Source organism: Lagopus leucura, unplaced genomic scaffold, assembly GCF_019238085.1.
Source record: "Lagopus leucura isolate 7727_CA_CO unplaced genomic scaffold, USGS_WTPT01 Super-Scaffold_73, whole genome shotgun sequence".
Lineage (NCBI taxonomy): Eukaryota > Metazoa > Chordata > Aves > Galliformes > Phasianidae > Lagopus > Lagopus leucura.
The window spans coordinates 99,820,770-99,842,777 of record NW_024962252.1 but is presented as its reverse complement, the minus strand read 5'-3'; the positions used below and the strand labels follow the sequence as shown (position 1 = coordinate 99,842,777).

The window sequence follows — 22,008 nt, the reverse complement described above, 5'->3', positions numbered from 1 at the left end:
GGGAGGAGGGCCAATGGGGGTGCAGTGCCGGGCCGTACTGCGCATGCGCGGCGAGTTTAAATCGGCGGCGGTTGGAGCGGGAGGCGCAGGGATGGCTGAGGAGAAGATCGCACGGTGAGCGGGACGTGGCGGGAAGCGGGGTGGGCTGCCTGAGGAGCGGGGATTTCGAACGGGCTTCAGCCCGCCAGCTCCTCGGCCCGGTCGGACCGTTGTTTGTTTTACAGAAGTTACGAGGCGCAGATCCAAAACTACCAAGGGAACGACCCGCTGGAGCCGTGGGACAGGTCGGTGTGCCGGCGGCCGGGCGCCGCTGTGGGGCTGGGCTCGGCTCTGACCCGCCTGTTCGTTTCTCAGGTACGTGCGGTGGGTGCAGGGCTCGCTGCCGCCTCACGAACAACAGAAGCGCCTGCCGCGTCTCCTGGAGCAGGTTGTGAAGGCGTTCCTGGCCGACGAGAAGTATCGCCAGGACGGCAGATTTGTGAGCTGCTGCATTAAGCTGGTAGGTGTTAGGGTCTTAAGAAAATTCAGCTGTCCTAGGAAGTTAAAGCTATTCTCCGGCTTGGCGGCTCTGTGGCTGAAAGCAGCTTTCAGCTCCTTTTTTCTGCTTCCGAAGTTGTGTGTCTTTGTGCACAAATTCTTGGAGGGGGTCCTCTCTCCTGTGGCTCACCGGGCCCCGAATTGCTTGCACTGCAAGAAAGGCACTGTGCTTGTATCTTTAGAAAATAGTGCTTTCCTACTATGGTAAGAAAGAAATCGTTATTCTTTTTTGCTTGTGATTTCCTGGAATGCTTATGGAAGAGCTCATGGGTTATGTGTCTTTGTCTCGTGCAGGCAGAGTTCATCAACCCTCCTTGCGTGTATTTTGACTACCTGTGTGGTCAGGGAATTGGCACAAACGTCTCTGCCTTCTATATTGCTTGGGCTCAGCAGCTTGTAAAAGAAGGCCTCGTGCAGTGTGCGGTGTCTGTTGTTCAAAAAGGACTTCGCAACCAGGCACAGCCACAAGAGAACCTGCAACAGCTGTACTGGTAATTCTGACACACTTTTACTGAAATTCTGGCACACATATTTACTGAAATACTTAAATAGTGTTCACTTGTGGGTGTTTGTTGCTTTTTTTTTTTTTTTTTTTTTCCTTTGGATATGCTGTACTATAGGAGAGGCAGACCAATGGTTATTGCTGGGAAATCTGGGTGTAAGCTTAAGAATGATTCTTTGCTATTCATTATTTGCTGGCTGTTTTGGAGGGTATATTGAGAAAGTCTCCAATGCAGTGCCTTCAGTGAAGGAGGCTGAGAAAAGGAAAATGCTACATCTGGTTGATTCATCTCCTGTACTTTTTAAAATAGATTAAAAATCATAGCACAGCCTGTTTGACTTCACAAACTTGCCCTGGATTTACTACACCCCAAGAAGTCGTGGCTGTACCATCCCTGGAGGCATTCAAGGCCAGGCTGGATGTGGCTCTGGGCAGCCTGGTCTGGTGGTTGGCGACCCTGCACACAGCAGGGGGTTGGAACCAGCTGAGCATTGTGATCCTTTGCAACCCAGGCCATTCTGTGATTCTACACGTGAACTTTGTTAGTTAAAAGCTGGAGTAATTGGCCGTGCTAATGGCATCCAACTTGTCAAATGATTGTGTGCTTATGATGGTGTGTCAGCTGGATGTACATCACCCTGTAGCTGCATGTACTTCCAATGGCTGCCTGCTGGATGCGCAGTTCTGCTGATAATTGACTTGGATATTCCTCGACTTCTGGGCAATGGCAATAACTGGAACTGCAGTGGAATTAGACATCAGTTCCTGATCTGAGTTGAATTTGAAGTCTGTACTGGGGGCACGTTGATCATCATATGTAGGTTCAGTTCCTTGTACTTGTTACTTTGCGGAGAGGTGGGTCTGCTGGAGTTCAGCATTTAGACATTGGAAATGCTGGAGCTGGTGCTTATCAGGAGATGCCTCCTCTTCTGATGATAAAACAACCCTATTTCCAACTCTTCTGTGTACTGTGGAGGTTCTTTATTCTTACAGATGTGAAACTACCAGTACACATCAGTGTACAACAATAAGGGTCCTGTAACTACTCGGAGTGTTTTTAGGGTAGTGTTTCTAGGCACAATAGTTGTGTAAGGAAATCAAAGGTTCCTGGGGGTGGATGGGAAGGAACGGGGGACAGGTTACTTAATAACAACTGATGTTTCTTGTAATTTAGCTGGCTGCAGAATTATGATCCTTGGAATCCTTCTCTGCAAGGTGAGGCTACAGATCTTTGGCTGTGAGTTGTACCTAAGTTAGATTAACCTTTTACCTCAGTTGGTGAGTTTTGTCATAGTGAAGGAAGCTGTTGTGTGCTTTGTTTCTCTCAGCTAATCTGATCTCTAAGTGGATCTTCACTTCATAGAATTCTGCACAGGAAACATGCTGTGTTGGTTCTATTCCATAGCATTAAGATGTTAGAGCATCCAGCAGAGGTTTATTTCGTGAAGCAACTGAAGGTTGAGATCTCGCAATTTCAATACTGTACTGTTTTATTGTTCCAGTAATAAAGTTGGGAGTATAAGTAATCAAAATCAGAAACAATTTGAATAGCAGCTGTAAAATTAGATTAATAGTATTTTAATAACAAAACTTAAAATTTAGTGGCAAGCTTGTGCCCCTTATCAGACTTGGGTAGTGATTGAGTGTTCTGTCGTTGATACTGAAAATGACAGCATCATTTTGAGAATGTAACAACGTGCATTGTAGAAGACTGAACAGTGGGTTATCATTGAATTTCACAGCTAGTTTGTGGCTACAAGCGTAATAATTTGCCTGTAGAAACTGATCTTCTGTTTTCTTAAGTGTGTTCGAAGAGAGATATTAGTTTCCTAATGTTTGAAGTTATTAATAAATGATAAGTCTTTCTCTTCATTAATAAAGCCAATATAATCTGTCCCAGGTGCTGTTACTGTAAAACCACTCCAAACTTCAAATGCTGAAAATCAAATGGCTCCTCAAACAGGTGTTACAGTTCTTAATGATCTGGCAAGCACGTGCAGGAATCAGGTAACAAACTGGGGAAGTAAATTAGTACAAGGAAGACTGGGATGCTCATATAACATTTTCTTATCCAGTGACACTCTCCAATGTAAATCAGAATGTTCTAACAAATCTTCCAGGTACCATGAGCACTTTAGTGGTGTTTTTTACACTGTAAGCATCACATCTTCATAGGAATATTTTGACTAATAGAAGTGCTTATTAATCACTCAGCACGTTTCCAGTAATCGCAGACAAAATGTGATCCATCTAGCTACCACTGTTTTGGAGGAATAGTATTATCAATAGTATTTTGTCAGTCATGCTTCTTGAATATTGATGTCACTGAATTTCTGTGAAATTCAAGTTACGTTTTTGTATGCTTCTGAAGAATGAATAAAAAATAATTCCTGAGGAAGAAGAGAAATTTCTCAACTAGTCCTCAGCGGTGGCTTCTTTTAGAGGTCAGCCTGTTGATCTAGGAAATCATTAGGAGATGACTCTCCTACAACCCCTGAGCCCCTCTGTAGGGGAAACATCAGCAGGATGCTGTAACCTGCCAGGTCAGTCTGTAGCAACTTCCAACTGAGTTTCTATTTGTACCCAGTAGAAGTTTTTGTTAACTACACAGCCCAAACTCTGTCACCCTTTTGTCGCCTTCCTTCACCCCCTTCCCCACAATAAAAACAAAAGAGAAACCATGTTACTTCTAAGACATCTTAGGTAAGTACCAGAATGGAACACTGTTGATCTTCTGAGGTATGGCAAAGCTAGGTAGGGTTCTTCACAGCTTTTCTGGCACAAGAAATGAAATGTGATCCTGGGGGACATCGCCTGCCAGTATTGACTGGTGTCATGGAATGATGGAATAGAGCTTAAAGTTATCAGACTTGCTGCCTGCCCCCAACCCTGAAATTGGATAGCTTGTCAAAGAAGGAAGTTGGAGACGGCTGTCCAGTCTGTTCTTAACAAACCCAAGTGGTCCCTAACTTAGGCTCCTAGCATTTTGAAATCAAGATCTTCTGCTCAAGTAGTCCCAGAATCCTTCTGAGGACTGCAGTTTCCAGATCTACATCTGTCTGTCTGGATTCTCTGGGATCTTGTTCATCTTTCAAAAGATCTGAGATTAGCTGTGTAACAGTTAGCTGTAATTCTTCAGGAATAGATTTCTTGTATACAACTTGTATGACTCTTTCTGGTCTGCTGTTGCTACACTCGTGGCCTGAGTTGCCACTTCTTCAATCAGAATTAAGTCTTGGGAATTTCTGGTTGCTAGTCTTGTCAAAATGGATGGCTAACTATAATATTGGATTTCTTTCTTCCCCTTTAGGGTCCTGATTCTGCTGATACTCAGTCCTGCTCTTCTGATGGAAGACAACAAGTGTAAGTTTCAAAAAGAAAACAATATGCCAGTTCTCTGTAGGGAAAATTAACACGCTCTCAGAACAAAACCAATGTGCTGACATAGAGCCCTTTATTTTTCCTCACAGGACGTGTGTTACATACATCTCTAAATCTGAAGTTCTTCCCACATCATTGCCTTCTGCTGTGGAATGCAAACAGGTTGCAATGTATGACAAAAACCTGCTCATTTGTGAGGGCTCTGAACTTTCATTTGAGGAGCTGAGAGCCAACCGATACCTCAAGAAATACAAGCGCTTCAAAAGACAAAAAGAACAGGGTATTCTTCCATTTCCATTTAGCTATTTCAAAAGCATTCTTACAGTGTTGGAAATCTAGTACCTGTCTGTACTCATGTATTTTCAAACTCTCTGCTAAAGCCTGCAAAATTTATGAAAGCCCAAGTTAGTGTCCCTGTTCAAAAACAGAGTGGAATGAGCTTGGACGTATCAGTTAACATGCTGAGTGACTGAAGTGTGGTGGTATTTAGTTACCTTCAAATTCTTCAATTCCCAAACTGGCTGGATGTTGTTATTTAGAATTTAAGCTCATCCCTGGGTTTCTGCAGCTTGGATCTTTGTAAACAAAACAAAAAAGTTGAAGAGAAAAAAAAAAAAAAAAAAAACAACAACCTTTTTTTTTATGACATATCAATGATTCTTCTTTAGAAGAGGAAGATAAGGAGTTTGTGAGGAAAAAAGAAGCGGCTGTCCTCGAACTGCAAGCCCTGCAGCAGAAGCTGGAGCAGCTCACTCAGCTCACCAAAAGCTTGGAGGAAACTAGGCTGGAACCAGCACCTGCAACATCTGTTGCACCAAATAATACAGTGGTGAGTGTGTATTATGTTCAATAGGAGCAGTCCTCATAAAACTCTCTCTTAAAACTTAACTGTGCTTCACCTGGTAACCTGAGTGCTTTGATAACCAAATCTGGAAGTTGAGGCTGCAATATCTGACTACCATAAATACCTGGCATAACTTGAAATACATAATGAAGAGAATTTTAATTGCTAAACCTCAAAGATTGATATTGCCTCTGAAAGTTTTCTTAAATGCAAGAAGCAGTTATAAGTTATGCAAGCTAGCAATGATTACACACATGTAACCATTTGGGGGCCTTTGGGGGTTAAGAGACTGTTTCTTTTTCCTAAAGGTGCATCCACATGTGGCACTCAGTGCAGCTCCGCAACAGAACTGGATGGCACCTTGCCAAAGCTCAGGTCTGGTACCAGACCAGCCTCAGTCAAGTACTTTGTTATCAAAATCTCTTACACTGGAGTCAGCAAAACCAGCTGGCCCCAGGATGGCATCAACCTCCCTGATGAAAGCACCATACAAGAAGGACGAGACCACAACTCAACAGGAGCTTAGAGAAGTCCAGAATGGTTTGTCACACCCTCCTTTCAGTAAGGTTTCAGCTCAGGAACGGGCACAACCTGACTCAGCTGGTCAGTGGAGCACCAGAGAAGGGTATGTATAGAAAGGCTAATTCATGCCCTGCAGATTATCAAGCCTTCTGTGTCTTTACTTGAAACTGAGAATTAACTTGGGAGGGGGAAAAAAAAAAAAGGCAGCCTTTTTCTTCCTCTTCTAGTTATTGGTTTCCACGAGTTCTTAAGATTTTTTCAGAAGACATGGGTCAAACTTTTATAAGTTATGGTCCTCGTTTCAGTTTTTAATTCCTTCTACATTGTGTTTTAGTTGTAATAACCAGGAGTAAATTCAGAGCATAATGAAAGTGTTTATTCAGCATTTGTGTCCCTGGCATGCCTGAAATAAACTACGGAATGTGCTTAGTTCATGCAAATCCCAGATGTTACATCTTGGCTTCTAAGGTCTCTGGAGGAGAAAAAAGTGCTTGTATTTATTTCTTGTGTTTTGGTTTATATGGCAGCTAATAAAAGAAACAATTCAGTGGCAGGGAGGGAAAACTAGGTGTGCAAAATGAGCACAGCTGAGGAGGAGACTTGACCAACAGGAAGAAATGGAATAGTTGTCATTCATTTATGTTGGAGGGTTACCTGGAGGCAAACTGTATTCAAGAAGAATATTTGCTGGCTGCATTTTATCTTTCTCAAAGGACTGCTGCGTTTCTGGCTTTTACTATTGGCAACTGAGAATCTTGGACAGAGTAGGGGCAGGTCAATCTCTAATGTTTTCTTTTGACTTCATTTTTATGCCCTGTGCGAGGAGGGCTGTAGGATGGCTGATGTCTCTGTGACGTTTCCTTTGTTTTAAATCTGGGAAAGGCCTTCTTACTGGTTAGTAACCTTGCTGGTTACTGTTACTATTAAGTCCTGGAATTTAAAGAAAGGCATTTATTTCAAGCTAATGTGTTTTAGTCTTTTTTTCTGAAGGCACTCTAAGAAGACATCATCCACTGGACTGACTACTTGTGTGGACGTGGAAGGTAATAAAGTAAATTTTGACAGAGACCAACATAGCTGGTGTGTCTTCACTGGCTGGGGATGAATAGCATGTAGCATTTCAGTTTTGGTGGACATAGACCATCTTATCTGAGAGCTCCTAATATTCAGTATAAATGTGTGTGAGACATGATGGGGGAGCTCTACCTCATGCCAGAAGTCCTACATCAGATATGGAAAGACACTGTTCCAGTCTTAACATTTCCATTCCATTTAAAATAAGGCAAATTCTCTAACTTTAAAGAGCGCTTAACTATTGAAATTCCTTCCCAAATGAATTATGAAAACTCTGATTGTATATATGTAAAATGAGATCCCCCATGTCTTGTCTATAGCAAGAATTCTGTAGGATGGATCTTAATTATTTTTTTTTGTCTAGAAGTCTGTTGAATGCATCATACCTGAGATTATAGAGGGTGGGATGTAGGAGCAGGAAATGAATCGGGAGTTCCTGAGCTTCCCTTGGGATCACTCTACTACTTGTAGTTCTGCATTAAGATGGCCAAGATGGTATTTCATATTTCCAATTTCAAAGGAGTTTCAATAGGAGTTTTAACAGTTAGTTGACTGTTGCTTATGTTTTTGCCTTCTCGTCAGGCATCAGTACTGGTCACAGTCACCACCAATAGATATTGGTTTTAGTGGACTGTGGTATTTCAGAGAAGAGGAGTCTTTTGCTAATTTGTTTTAGATGTCATCTTTTAAGTGGGGAAATGATGATTTGCCCTTGAGAGAGGATTTTTCTCAGGTTAAAGCAGATAAGTTAATGGGAGTGTGTTTTTAATTCCACTACTCACCTGCAGAGGTGATATGGCAGAGAAATGAGACCAACATACTGAAATACAGCTGTAACCTGGTTGTAATGATGACTCATACAGGCAGAAATAGACTATAGACTGTAAGGCCTGCTAATCCTTTCCAGTTTCCGACTGCCACTGCTTACAGGCTGTTTATACTTCGTTAGCTTGTGCAAACTAACCTTGTCTGACTGGGAACTCCAGGCTTCCCATGTAATGCTTCCTTCCTCAGCTTTCTGCCAGAACTTTCGAGGACCTGGGGGCAGGCCTTAGAGTAAGAATGAGGACAAAGCATTTCTGTGTCATCTTCACTAGGTCACCTATCTCACTGAGTAGTGAACCTGCTTTCCTCAGTTTCCCTAGTTTTTTGTACACAAAGCCCTTGTTGCCACATCTCTCACCAGTTCCAATCCTAGCTAAGCTTCTTTCCTCGCACTTTGGGGCAATTTCACATTCTCTCTTCTGTGTATCCAGTTCCCATTCCCACTTTTGTGCAATTCTTTTTGGTTTGAGTTCTGTTGGGAGATCTTTTGTCCTTGCTGGCTTCCTGTCTGCTTGACTCACTGTGTCAGAATGGATATTTCCTGCAGGTTGGTAACAATGTCTTCAAAGACCAGATGTTTGTCCGAGGTCCCTTCTGCCCTTCAGGGCAGTCTCCTCTGGGCTCCCAACAAGCAGATCACTAGATAAGCCAAAGTCTGCTCTACAAAACCTCTGAGTTGTCATTCTGTTACTCTTCTTGTTTATTTCTCTTCTTGGCTACTGAAATGTTAACAATCCATCCCAGGCTACTTTAGAAATAATCTCACTGTTTCCTTTTCCAGTATCTAGAGCTGGAAATGCTTCCTTTGCTTCTGGAAATGCTTCTCAGGCTACACCAAACACCTCACTGGGAGGAGCAATGCAGGCAACGCCATTCAAAGTACAACCTTCACCAACAGTTCATACGAAAGAAGCATTGGGTAAGCATTTGGAATAACATGTTAGCTTCACTGGAATGAATGGGATCTTGCTTGGTAATTTTAGTGGAGCAGAATATACAATGAGGTTTTCTACAAATGGGCATTTGTACAGCTCTTTCAAAGAGGGGAAAAAAAGTAAAATTAGTGGTACTGGTACCATGCCCTTCTTCTGCAACTGAGTGGATGACCCAATACCTCGACTGGAGTAGAACTTACCTCAAGTGAGAAATGCTTCATTAACACACTGTTAGCCCCAGGCTGAGCTGCTTTGTGCAGCCTGTTAGTTGAGTGCTCTTGTCAGCACTGTCAGTGACTCTGAGACCTGTCGCAGGCTAACGTGGGAGAATGATCTGAAGTTAATAACTTGGGTTGAAGTTGAGCTCCCTCCAAAGCTGATACAGAGGTACCTCGTGCAAGAGGTCTCCCTGTTTATTGAACATCTGTACATCATCTTCTCTAAACACTGATTTTTTCAAAGTACTGAAATGGAAATTGCAATTTTGTTTCTGATGTCAGATGTGGAGTGTAATGTCCTGATGCTGTTCTGTCCTTCTCCTCTCCTGTCACTCCTATTGTGTTCTTCAGTTGTGATAGGAAGCCTCTTGACTACTACCACGTAGCAAACAACTGCAGCTGCAGATAAACTTATAAAGAGCTTAAAAAAAAAAATGCAAACCTTGAGTTGTTCATTAGATATCCCAATCTCTAGGAAGATAAGGAAGTTGCTCCTTCAGAATATAAATAAGTTGCTCCTGATCTGCTGGTTGGCGACTCTGCAGATAGCAGGGGGTTGAAACTAGATGATCGTTGTGGTCCTTTTCAACCCAGGCCACTAAGACAAAAAATAATACAAGAACTGCAAGTGTCGTCTTTGAGAGGTTCAAGAGCAGAAAAGTCATTGCACCAACAGTTACGCATTGGCTAGGTCTGATCTTTCTGTTTTTGTTCAGTTACGCAGTGTTCAAATGAAATACCAAAGAATAATTGATCACTGGCATTTGATAAATGCTAAGAATTGTAATAATTGGCATTTGATTTGACTACTACACAGTGGAAAAACCTCTGACAATACTTTCTTCTGGGTGGTGGTGGTGTTGTTGTTAGGATTCCTAATGGATGTATTTCAAACACCTGTCTTCCCTGAATCATCTCCTCTGGAAGAAAGCGAGGAGCAATTTGAAGCCTTTTTCTGCAAAAGCGGTACGTGCTTTTATTTTCTGTGCCATGAGATTTCAACCCTTTCCTTCCTGTTCACCCAGGCCTCATAATTGCAAGGAAAAAAGTTTCTTAAGTAGGTGTAGAGTGAAGGAGCAGCTGCTTAACTTGATAATGAATTTACTGACAAGGTTCTGGATGGCAGTGCACAGTCTGAGGAAGGCATGAGTTTACTACTAGCAGCCTATTAATGTCCTAATTAAACGCTGGTTCTCTGTAGACATTTTAGTGGTACTTAAAGTCTTAATTTTGAAAAAGGCGCAGCTGCTACTTTAAGAGTTTTTGTTTTAGAACGTTTTGCAGGCTGGGTGTTAGTCCCTGAATCTTCAGTTTATCTGTAACAGCTGAGATTGTAAACCAGCGCTGGGCTTTCAGACAACAGTGAGTTCAGAGATATTTTGTAACCGGCCAGATGCAGCCAAGAAAGCTTATGTATTCCTGGATACTTTGTTTCTGAGATGGAAAAGTCACGTGCATTTCCAAAAGTTTATTGGAAAAAGCAGCTGAGTGGCAGCTCTGAAGGCCCTCTTGGTGCAGCTGAACGAAGCCATGACGGCATCTCACACTCTGTGTCAAGCACTTGCACGTTTGCCTTGCCAATCTGCTTTGTTTTCTTCAAGTTTGTCTGGGCTTTCCAAGAAAGTATCTCTATTTCAAGTCCTTGTGTGCCCAAACTAATTCATGCAGTTACTGACCTTCCTCAGAACAGGAATCATAGCTACTAATAGGTGCGTTGCTCTGCCATATCTGTGCCAGACATAAAAGTGCAGTAGCCCGAAAGAAAAGCTGTGAATCCAATCCCATCACCTGTTTAATTAGGGGGGGAAATGTGAATTTTTATGAACATCAGTGATCTTTTATTTTTAAGAGCTTGATGGAACCTTGAAAACTAACGTCGTCGCCCCCGTTGTACCCATGTTTTCTATCTTTGAAGATGAAGAGGAAAAAGAGAACAATGGGTAAGGAGGAAAAAACCAACTGAGTAAGGCTCGTTAAGAAGATGTGGAATAGAATCAATTCTAGGTGTACAAATTTTCTATGACTGTGTTTGCAATATCAGGATTGGCTCGAGTGAAATCAGTGTGAGCTGTGGCAAAGTGGCACCAGAAAGCTGCAGTTGCTTCTCTGTAGAATGACGTAACTTTCCTGTTTTGGACAGCATACTTCAGGCCCTTAATTTTCAGGCCGAGTGTGGATAGCTAGTTTCTTTGAGCTACTGCAATTTCTCTAGGTTATACACAAATGGATTTCTCTTTACAAGTCTGTCTTACCATTAGACTCCTTTGAACAGGCTTTAAGGAAAAGTTATTCTAACCTACCTGTTTTGTCAGGATTCCACCACCAAAAAGCAAGACAGAAGAGCCCAGAAATATTGGAGAGCGGCCCTTGACTGACTGCACAGAAGTGAGTGTTTCATCTTATTGCAGGAATTGGCCTTGACAGCAAGGGCTGGGTATTTAGAGGGCAGCTGCCTTTGTTCCATCCCTGTCCTGCTACGCTTAGCTCATTCTAGCCTCGATACCCCTTTCTGTTTTCTGCCTATGAGATGAGCTTTTTCAGTTAATTTTCATTTTGTAACAAAAACAAACCTAGGAGCTTAAGAGGGGGATTTCTGTTTCCAGAACAAATCTGATTGAGGCTGATGTGTAGATTTGGCATCTGTTTTAGGAAAGGAATGACAGGGAGCCAGAGGTGCTTGAAGCTGTGCTAACCACCTCGTGCTTCTCATAGCTGTGGAGAAGAGTTGAACATTAGGCTGCTTAAACTTTAGGCTTCTTCGGACTACTATGGCAATTTCTTGACGTCCAGCATTTTGCTGTGAAGTTGACTACTGCCCACATGCAGATCTGATACAGAACCAAGCTATATAAGCCTGTGATTTAGGCTATATTGCCACTCCTTTATTTTTTGCATGTTCACACACACACACACACACACACACACACACACACACACACACACATAGCACTGTGTTATTGAGGCTGACTGCTAACATGTCACAGTGCAGATCTGACAGGTTAGTTCTGATGGCTTAGCTTAAGTCTGTGTATTTATTTTCCTGTCTAGGAAGAGACGAGGACACCAGAGTTCTTGCAGGATGATTGTATAGTGTGGAATGCATCGTGTACCAATAAAACATTGGCTTCCTGTCCAAACAACACAAGAGACTTTACAGAAGCTGCCCGGCTTGTATCAACACCGTTCAATTACCTGTCAGTGCGTTCACGGCCAGCTTTGGAGGACAAAGGTAAAATAGTAAAATAGTGAATGCTTCAGGTTTGGAGCATCAAATTCAATGCTTCTCACCTCCATATCTGTGCCCTAGTTACCTTGCAGGCCTTGCCAAGTAAGGCACAGGTATTGCTCCCACTGCTACAGCTTCTAAATGCAAATCCCTGGCAAAGCAACAGCTAGGAGTATGGGCAGGCCCAGCACTTATGCTTTCCAAATTTTTTTTAATTGGAAGCAAAGAAAGATAAGGTGGCAAGGGACCAGAGGGCCTTTGACTGGTCTAATCTGAACCTCTGTGGAGGATTTTCCAGTCTGTGAAAAGCCAAACAGTTGACTGAAATCCCAGCAGCACCTTTTTGGTGAGGTCCCTTATTTTTATCTACCCCTCTTTCAGCTCTGGAATACTCTTCTCTAAACAAATCAAGCTATCGTGTTCCCCTTGTTTATTTTAAAATAGGCTTGTTCAGTTCTAGCTCTCATGGTACCTCAGCAGCTTCCACAGTTGCAGTGTGACTTTCCCTTCTTGTGTTGGAAATAATGGTCTAAACGTGCTTGCCTTTTGGGCAAAATAAGCATGTTTTATCGTTGCTACTCCCTCTGTTCAGCTTCCAAGAATGACTTGCAGCAAATGGATTTGGAATTTTCTGAAGAACTGCACAAGAAGGCAAAAACTATGAAACTAAGGTATGGCATTGACTGACTGGGTGAGATTTTCAGGACTTCAGGCTGCAATGCAAATTTATGCCAGAGTAGGCAAGTCTGCTGTGTTGCAATTGGGTCGAGCCCTCCAAGTAATCCAGAGCTAACATACTGGTATCAGCTTGACTCTGCTTAGCATACATATTAGCTCTTTGCAGAGCTGTGTGAACCTATGGTGATAATATCTGCAAAAATGCTTGTGTAACTTCAGTTTTCTGGCACACGACATGGGTAACAAGTGCTTTAGCTATTGTACCACTGCTGCAAATGTCTTACAGTCCCTGGGGGGGCACAATAAGAGTTGGTTGATAGTGGCACTCCTGCAGCGTTTGGGAAGCAGTGTTTGCAGAGTGTGTGGGTGAAAGTGACACGTCTGGCAAATGCCTGACTTTCTTCAACTACAGCTTAATTATTGCACTGGTGGCCGTCTGGACCTCCTGTGGTGTCTTTTTAAAGGGTTTCCATGGGGGGCTCAACAGTACCTTTTTTTGTAATGCATGTTTCACACTCAGGTGCACGCACCACTTTCAATGATTTGGTTAAGTCCTGATTGAGTAGAGAGCTTGCTTACATGCATTTGAAGGCAAACCTCAGCTTGCCAATTCTGCCTGCATGCTCCCTGCTGTGGGGTGCATTTTTCAGTGTTATTAATGCGGAGGTTGGAGCAGCTGAGCAGAACTGTTGGTGTGTGAAGTATCTTTGATCCAGAGCGTGAGGCTTTCTACAGAAGGTTTTGTCAGAAATGATGTGCAGGCATTAGGAAGGAGTCAATGATTGCAATGCATAAGAGTCATGAGCAAATAAGGAATGCTGATAAGCCTGCTGGGCTCTGTTGGTTTTGAACAGATTTATTTGCTGCTTGAAGATGCAGATAGCTTGTAGAGGTGGTTCTTTTTCTTTATATGGCAAGTTGTGCCCAGAGTTCTTATGGTTATGGCAAAGGCAGCGGGTGCAGCTGTTTGTCCTCTGGCTTAGTGAAGAGGTAAAAATGGCATGGAAGTGCTGCCAATTAAAAGTTGTTTATTTTTTCTTAAATATATAGCTCTGCTCTTAAACACACTGCAAATCAAGGGGAGTGTCAAGGAAATGCCATCACTGCAGCTGCTTCTCACAAATTACACGAGCAGATTACCACTGCTAGAGCTGAATATCCTTCATCTCTTGGGGTGGACAAGACTTCCCATGAAAAACTGTCCAGAACTGAGCAGGACAGCAGGACAGCCAGGACTGGTGGAGCTTCAGGTATGGAGCCTTGGCTGTGATTTTCTTCTGTGAAGTCTGAGACTGGAGCAGCATCGTGTTGTTGGAGCAGTGCTTTGTTCCACTGTGAAGGTGGTCACTGCAGTAAGGACAATGTCTTGTGGCTCCTGCAAGGAGATTGCTGCTTATGCACCAGCAATGGAAGGATGAGTGTGGATTGATCGCATTCATTCAGTTATAAGCTTGTGGTACTTCTTTGAAATGACACTTCCCTTATGGCTTAAATCTTTTTCTTTTTTTCCTGAAGTCCTTGTTGAGAACCCTTGGGATAAGGAGTTGATTTGCAAATTCTTATCAGAGCTCCGTAAGCCACTCAACACCTATGCCAACTATTTTGAATGGAAATCTGTTCTTCCACCTATCCAAGCGAGGGCTGAACTCCATCTTGGTAAGAGCTACTTCAAACATTGCATTCTGAAGCACTTTTACAGACTTTTCTGGAAACTTCTGAACTATTTATTTTTCTAATCCAGCTTACTTATGGATATATCCAAATAGTTTCCAGACTATCTGGACTTCAAATTTGAAATTAGACCACTTTGTTTTGTCTTTTGTAGTCAGAATGCAACCGTTTTTGACTGGTGTTCTGAGTAAGGAGCAAAAACCTTTGTTAGTTTTCCTCTCCTGGTCATCTATGATGCAACTCTTGCACTTTGTATGGGACAGCAGCAGTCCTCTGTCAACAAAGTCTGTGTGACAGTAATTGCAACATACTTGCATGTAAACATTAGTGTTTACTTTTTAAGAAATGCACTTTGGAGTCAAGCAAAAATAGAAACACTTTTTTTTTATTTTTTTCTTTTTAGTATGTGGTACTTCACAGCACTCCTTCTCAAGGGTGATTACGGGTTCTCTTTTATGAAAAGCTTGGTTAGCAAGAAGAGCAAAGTAGTGAAAGCCTAGCACTAGCATTAAAGCACTAACTTATGTATGACTGGTGTGTTTTCTTTTGGCTGAGTAATTGCATCTTTTTGCTGAAGTTTGCAAGTGGGGCTTGCTAATCTCTTCTGTCTTGTGAAGGTTCCCTCTCAGTCTGTGTGGACAGCTTGGTTGGAGAAGGAGCTTTTGCTCAAGTCTACCAGGCTTCTGTTCTGAATGCAAGTGACCCTAGAAACAATCAGAAAGTAATATTCAAGGTAAGTAGTATTGGAAAATTCTGTAGTCTTCCAGTAATCTAATCCTCCCTGGATTAATTTTGCTCAGGTCAAGCTTCATTCAGTTTGAGTGCTGCAATGTCTGATGCATTGTGTGGAAAGTTATTTTATTTTCATCAATTTGTCTTGACTTCCTCTTGATCTTCTCTCTATCAAGTAGTCACAAGTAACCTGGCTATAATTTTTAGGATATCTTTCTCAGCTGAACAGGGCTGGCTACTTGTGTGAACGCCCTTATGCACATTTTCATTTGCTGTGGACTAAATTGGTGCAACAGCTGATGCTGTAAGGTCACTCTGAAAGGGCCGTGCACCTTCCCAAGTGTGTAGCTGCTACCTTTCCACATGTGTTCTGCACTCAGCCAGCACTCATTTTGCATTGTGCAGCCAGCCTTTCTGGTGGCAGCTGGCTGTTGCATACTCTGCTAGTTGATGCCTCTAGGGTGCAGTTTTATTAACAAACAAGCTTGTCTAGATGGCAGTCATAGATTGAGCAGCTCACTCTCTGCTCTCCCCTTCCACAAGCTGCTTCACTGCAGGAATGAGCAACAGGTGATAGGATGGACTTTCATCAGAATTACTGCCAAAAAGAAAGTCTGCACAACTGTGAGGTCAGCTTAACACAAGAGGGTTATGCTAGATCATGCAACCCTGTGTCTGCTGTTGGCTAAAAGCCCACGTGTGCACTTACTACAGCCTGGCTGAAATGTGACCGTGCAATTGAGTCAACACTTCACCCCCATCAGATCTTTGTTTCATAGCTTTGAAGCCTTTTTCGAATCCACAATATTTCAGTCTTCCTGCAAATAAATATTTTTGCATAACACTTAACTAAGAGCTTTCTAATAGGGTAAAGGTAAGGTCTAAGAAATTTCTTTCCTCCCCCTACGCCAAATAGCTGATGCTCAGCATCAGGTTTTCCTGTTTTGAACTCGCTGTAAGCCTTCCCTTAAACAAACTGTATGTTGCCAACAGGAGACTGAAACATCAACGTTAAAGACTGACATTTTAAATAACATTAAAAAGCAGATAAGCCACAATGGAACGATGATTCAATATGGTGGAGTTTGCTATCCTGAGGTTGAATACTGTAGATACAAGCATTTTGTTTCATCAAAAGTGCTTAGGTGCATTAGTCTGATGTTCAAGAAAAAAAGCTGAGGAGGACTGCTTTACTGTTAGCAGATCCACCCAGTAAGGAACCTTTTCTTACAGGTCCAGAAACCTGCCAATCCTTGGGAATTCTACATAGCAACCCAACTGGTAGAAAGGCTCGATCCAAGTATCCATCATCTTTATATCCACCTTTATTCTGCTCATTTCTTTCAAAATGGAAGCATTTTGATTGGTGAGCTCTATAACTATGGAACTTTGCTGGTAAGTGCACTCAACTTGTGCTCTGAACATCTGCATTCCTTTTTGAGTGCTGCTATGTTGTGATATGCAGAAGTCTCTTCACTTTATGGAACTTCACTGTCTGTGCTTATTATGAATGTGAACATGAAACTCATGTAGAGTTGTTTCTGTGTAGCTGATGGTTCTTTCCTATGTTTGATTTTTTTTTTTTATGCAGAATGCCATAAACATTTACAAAAAGCTTCCTGAAAAGGTGATGCCTCAAGCATTTGTAGTCTATTTTGCTGTAAAGATTCTTCATATGGTAGAAGAACTCCATAGCTGCAAAATCATTCATGGTGACATTAAACCCGATAATTTCATGCTTGGAGAAAGGCAAGTATTTCCCTTGACTACGTGAGATGCCACCATATCGTGGCATTGCAGTCTCTGATTGCTGCTGCTTGTCTTGGTTAAAGGTTTCTGGACAACGATACGTGTGACATAGATGATCTCTCCCATGGCCTGACTCTCATTGATCTGGGACAGAGTATAGACATGAAACTCTTTCCTGAAGGAACTGCGTTTACTGCAAAGTGTGAAACATCTGGGTTCCAGTGTATTGAAATGCTGACCCAGAAACCATGGAACTACCAGGTAAGAGACTGTATAGACAGCCATAATATTCAGGGCTCAAGGCATGCATCTAGTATAAATAGAGTATGAAATAGTGAACTTCTGCACCAGTGCTGTAGGTTCAGCTCACTGCATCATCCAGAACCCTCTTCTAATGGAGACTGCTCTTTGAGCACCCCCAAGGAGTGGGGGGATATTTTCCTTTGGGTCCTTTCTATTTTGTTGTTTGTGTTTTGTTTAGTTCTTGGTGGTCTGAGTATGCCTTTTTAATGTGGAATTTGTCTGTACTTTGCTTAGACAGACTACTTTGGCATTGCAGCAACAGTCTACTGCATGCTGTTTGGTACTTACATGCAAGTGAAGAATGAAAGTGGTGTCTGGAAGCCTGAAGGATCCTTCAGAAGGTTGGTGTCAAAGGTCTTTCCTTCTCTACAGAGATGTACAGTAACCTTAGACCCAGACCTACATTCTGTCCAGTGTTGCTTGCACTTACATGCCAGTGCTTTAAAATCCATGGGTTTAATTGCATGGGGAACTGCTTCACAGGGTAAAAGCAGGAAATAATATTTTAGCAGTTTAAACTTTGAATTTTTTTATACCTTTATTATTTTCTGGTTCTTTGCAGGCTTGTCAATGCTGAGCTGTGGAAAGAGTTCTTTGACATCATGCTAAACATCCCAAATTGCCACAGCCTGCCTTCTTTATCTGCCTTGCGCAACAGACTGAAGGACTTATTTTGCAAGTCGTATGCAAAGGAAATAAAGCTCCTGAGGAGAAGACTTGTTGTGTTGCTCATAGAGCACAAACGGTCACGAAGATAGGTGTTCAGCTTGCTGAATGATTGAGGATGGGAATGTCGTGCACGTGGAGTATTTTTGCAACGTCTTTTAAACCTAAATGTTGTTGGCCAAGCTTCAGGAATGGTAACTTTCACGTTTGCATGAAATAGTGCAGAAATGTGACCTTTTGGAAACTAGATTGTTAATGGGACCTGCCCAGTTGTAGTGTGAGAGGGACAGGCATGCTGGAGACTGTCCAGGGGCACAATATGTTGTGTGTTTTGGGGGGGGAGAAAAAGCTAGTGAAGAGGGCTGTACAGGTGAAGTAATCGCTTTCGACTTTCAGTGTATATAGGCTAGGAAGTACACAGGTAATAAACACTGTCCAGCCAGGTGAAAGTCAGGCTGATCTTTGAAACTGAGTGTATGTGAGGTGTTCAGGATGTGTTTTCCTCAATACGAAGAACAATGAATGACTTTGTGGAAGGAGCAAGATGCTAGAAAGTGAGATGTAATTCCAAACTGTGGTCCTACCATTGTGAAACACTCCAGAATCTCTTCTGAGAGAAGACAGCAATTGGGAGCAGTACATGCTACTGGTCACAAGAAGGTGAACTTCTGTGACTTATTAGACTCCATCATGGACAAAACTCTGTGCCATGCATAAGGACAGGTTTTCCATATGTCCCTGTTCTCCCAGGAAAAGCTGCTGGAGCCACCTGCAAATAACTAAGGAATGTGAGCAAGAAGTTTTGAGTTGGTGACAAGATGAGCACTGCTGCTTGTCCATGCATTCAAGACTGCTGTTACTGCAAGTCCTTCAGCTTTGTGCCTTGTGTATTCACAACGCTTCTGTTCCACCCCTTTTCTCAGCAACTGCTAATCTCAGTTTCTTTCAGCATAGATGAGATTTGGATTACATTGAACTGAACTCACACCTGCCACTTCTTTGTTAAACTTGCTTCTGAGCAGTCAAAAATTATTATAGGCGTGGGCAAAAGCAAGAGGCAAGTGTGTGTGTCTGTGCTGGAACTGAAATAGTTGTTTCCTGGTCATTCTGAGGTTTTGTTTTCCCTTAGTGCGGCAAAATGTTGTGTTGTGGTATCTGGCACCTTGCTCTGGAAAACTCCAGAAAAGCTTATTTTACAAGTACCATTTTTTTCTCTATTTTGTTTGTTAAAATTATCTAATTCTACACAGCTACAGTGGCCAATAAAACTGCATTGATTTGCTATTACCTGTGCAACTTGCTTTCTTGGGAGTTTGGCTTGACTTACAGGAGTCCTGTCAAATGCTAGATGTCAAGCCTGCTTAACTTTGGTGCTAAATCCATAAATGTCAGAGAGATTCAGCAACTAGCTTGAGCAGCAGCTCCACAGCAATACCCAATCTGGGCTTTTCTCCTTAGCTTGGGAGCATGGAGCCGTGTAATCTTGCTGGGGGAGCATAGACACTGCTTATTTGGAGCAACTCAGTCTTACCAAGCGAATTTTGCAGGTCTGCAGACTTTCTCTGCTTTTGTAGTTGTTGATTGTTTGATGTCTTCATTCCAAATTGACCATTTAAAAGAATGCTGGGGTGAGTCAGGGCTGGACCCAGGCCGCGGGCAGGAATGGGCCGTGTTTTGCACTTGTGTGAAGGGATGACGGCTCTTGAGCTCCCCTTCACTAAAGTATGGCGGTACTTCTTGCTCTCCATCCTTTAGCACAGCTCAGCTGAGACTTTCTGCTAAAACCCCTGGTCCTTTCCCACATCCACACCTCTCACCACGTCTGTGCAGGAGTGCTCTGTTCTGCCTCCCCATCTCAGGATCCCCGTGTCAGGGCTCTCGAGGCAGTCCCCTGTGCCGGCGTGCGACAGCCACGTGCAGCAGGTGTGCCTTTGGCTGCCTGCCCAACAAGCACACGGCGGCTTATTACTGCCTTCCTTTGAGCCTCCGTGGCTGCCGATTGATCTTGGAGTAAATGCACTGCTGCTTTGCACTGCTGCTGTGCCAGCTGTGAATAGCGGGCTGCTCACTGGGCACATCAAGGTATTGAGAAGCAGGGCTCACCTGGAGGTTCCCAGCACTGAGGCTGTTCTGTTCACGAGGACGTTTCTCCTGTGCAGGGATAACGTGAGAACCTGTGAGCAGGAGCCCCAGCAGCTGGAAAGATTCATAAAGGTAACTTAAGGGAAAGACACGAGGCAGCAATGCTGCCTGCCTGCCTCAGTGCTCAGCATGCGTGCAGCATGCAAAGATCCCAGTGTTCAGACTGCCAACCTGCCTGGGCCACCTCGAGGATGGGAAAAAGATGTTTTAGCAGCAGAGCGGAGGCTGTTTTAAAGCTTTTAGATAGGTGGGAGTAGCTCGGGATTCTGTGTGCAGAAATGACAGTACAAAGTGCATTGCTATTATTTTGGAACCTCAAACCTTAAAAAGAAGGGGCTGCTTTGGCTCACCATGCCTGACTTGCCAAAGGCTGACTTTGAAAAAAACAAAGAATTCAAGAGAAGTCTCACCAGTAATTTTCCCATTCCTTCCTCTTCCCTAAGATTACTTTTTAAAGGGACCTTCCTCCAGCAGAAGTGCTAAGGGTACAGCTGCCCCAAGTTTTTTTCAGAGCTCTTTCTGTTTTCCATGAGCCTGATCCTGCCCTCTGGGAGCATCCAGCAGTAGGTGAGGTGCAGGTCGGAGCTCCGCTTGGGCACTCGCCCAGCTTTCCTCCTGGCAGCCCCAGCAGAGCAGCCTGGAAACACCACTTCCTCAGCTATTTTGGAGAGGTGCAGGATTAACCCCAGGTACGGTGGGGGTGTTATTTATGTAGTGCATCCCTCCACAGGAGGGAGACAAACAACAGATTTTCATAAATTTCCCTGTTTCTGTATTTAAGGGGTACTTTGTTGGGTTGTTGGGTTTTTTTTTCAGTAGACGTTCTCCTCAAGTTGTTGAACTTGGAAAGCATCCCGTGGTTGGATACTGAGCACGGGCTGCCCAACACATCACCTGGATGCTGAGAAGAGGGCAGGGATAGTCAGCTCACGAGCTGAGACTTGCCACAAATGGGGAGGTAGAGTTTGTTTTTTGTAGGGCTTGCTATTCTGAGACATTGTTTTGGCCACGACTGCAGTGGGAAAGGCAGCGGCGCAGCGAGCTGAAATTGCAGGCTGCTTTTACTTGTAGAGGTACTGAGAAATGCTCGTCCTGTTGTTTTGATAAATCAAATTGCACTGTAGGAAAGCCTGTGTCGGCGGGAGGGGCATTGGCCACAGCACATGTGTCATTTTTGGTAATTCTCTCCTTGTTTATCTTCCTCTCCCAGCTCTGGAGAGCCCCGCGGCTCTGTGCCACGTGCAATGCGCTGCTCTCTCAGAGCACCCAGCCCTGCTGCATACTGCTGGCACGCTCCCTGGCCCCTGCTGCGCTCTGCCCGCCGGTCCCACTCTCCCTGGCGTGGTGTGGGGAAAGCCTCCGGGTTTGATCCCAAACAGCCGGCTGGCTCCGTCAGCTGGAGCGCATCAGCTGGAGCAGGGTGAAACATAAACACCCGGCACTGGGGATTTTTTTCCTCCTCCTTGGTTGAGTTTTCTTACGTGCAGAGCTGGAGCCAGCTGTTCCCCGGCCAGGCACAGATCTCCACCAGCTGCAGGAGATCATTTCATTTCATACGTCAGCTCGTAGCGCAACCTACAGTGCTCCCGAGTGTGAGTAGGACTCGGGGATACCCAAATTTACCCAACCACGTTCACTACTGTCTTCCCACCTTCACATGCTAATGGCACGGCTGGGGAGTTCAGGTGCCTGACCCATGTGTGTTCCCTCCCAAGAGAGCACAGGTGTGGCCACAGCAGCTGCACCCAAGCCTCCAGAACCCAAATGTCAGGGCCGTGCCTGTGGTGCCAGAGCCTCTGTCTGCTTGTGTGGGTGTAGGAGTTTCACATTGTTCTCTACAGCCGCTAGAGGCGAGCTGCAATCTGCCCTGGCTTTCAGCTGCGGGGAGGCGCTGGCTGTGATTTCCCCATCCTAGGCTCCTGGATTCCAACGGCTGTAGGGCGGTGAGGGGCTGAGGGGTGCACAGCTGCTGGGGACAGCTGGGGGTGCTGCCCACGCTGTGC

General features: G+C 43.8%; 1 protein-coding gene across 1 annotated transcript; it reads left to right on the top strand.

Moving 5' to 3' along the window:
* Nucleotides 1-40: 40 nt before the first annotated feature.
* Nucleotides 41-19,130, top strand: BUB1 (BUB1 mitotic checkpoint serine/threonine kinase). Its single transcript, XM_042862209.1, has 25 exons — nucleotides 41-114; nucleotides 225-284; nucleotides 355-499; nucleotides 832-1,028; nucleotides 2,214-2,254; nucleotides 2,940-3,046; nucleotides 4,350-4,402; nucleotides 4,510-4,700; nucleotides 5,089-5,249; nucleotides 5,573-5,889; nucleotides 6,777-6,829; nucleotides 8,467-8,604; nucleotides 9,709-9,804; nucleotides 10,688-10,778; nucleotides 11,151-11,223; nucleotides 11,887-12,067; nucleotides 12,657-12,735; nucleotides 13,793-13,992; nucleotides 14,258-14,398; nucleotides 15,031-15,146; nucleotides 16,379-16,540; nucleotides 16,737-16,894; nucleotides 16,978-17,155; nucleotides 17,432-17,538; nucleotides 17,760-19,130. Exons 1-25 carry the CDS (start codon nucleotides 44-46, stop codon nucleotides 17,953-17,955), a joined length of 3,312 nt encoding a protein of 1,103 aa, XP_042718143.1. The 5' UTR covers nucleotides 41-43; the 3' UTR covers nucleotides 17,956-19,130.
* The last annotated feature ends 2,878 nt before the right edge of the window (nucleotides 19,131-22,008 follow it).

Coding starts and splice junctions, on each gene's coding strand:
- BUB1 (XM_042862209.1), top strand. CDS start 44: ATGCGCGGCGAGTTTAAATCGGCGGCGGTTGGAGCGGGAGGCGCAGGG. Junction 285..354: donor CCGCTGGAGCCGTGGGACAG/GTCGGTGTGCCG, acceptor TTCGTTTCTCAG/GTACGTGCGGTGGGTGCAGG. Junction 6,830..8,466: donor TACTTGTGTGGACGTGGAAG/GTAATAAAGTAA, acceptor TTCCTTTTCCAG/TATCTAGAGCTGGAAATGCT.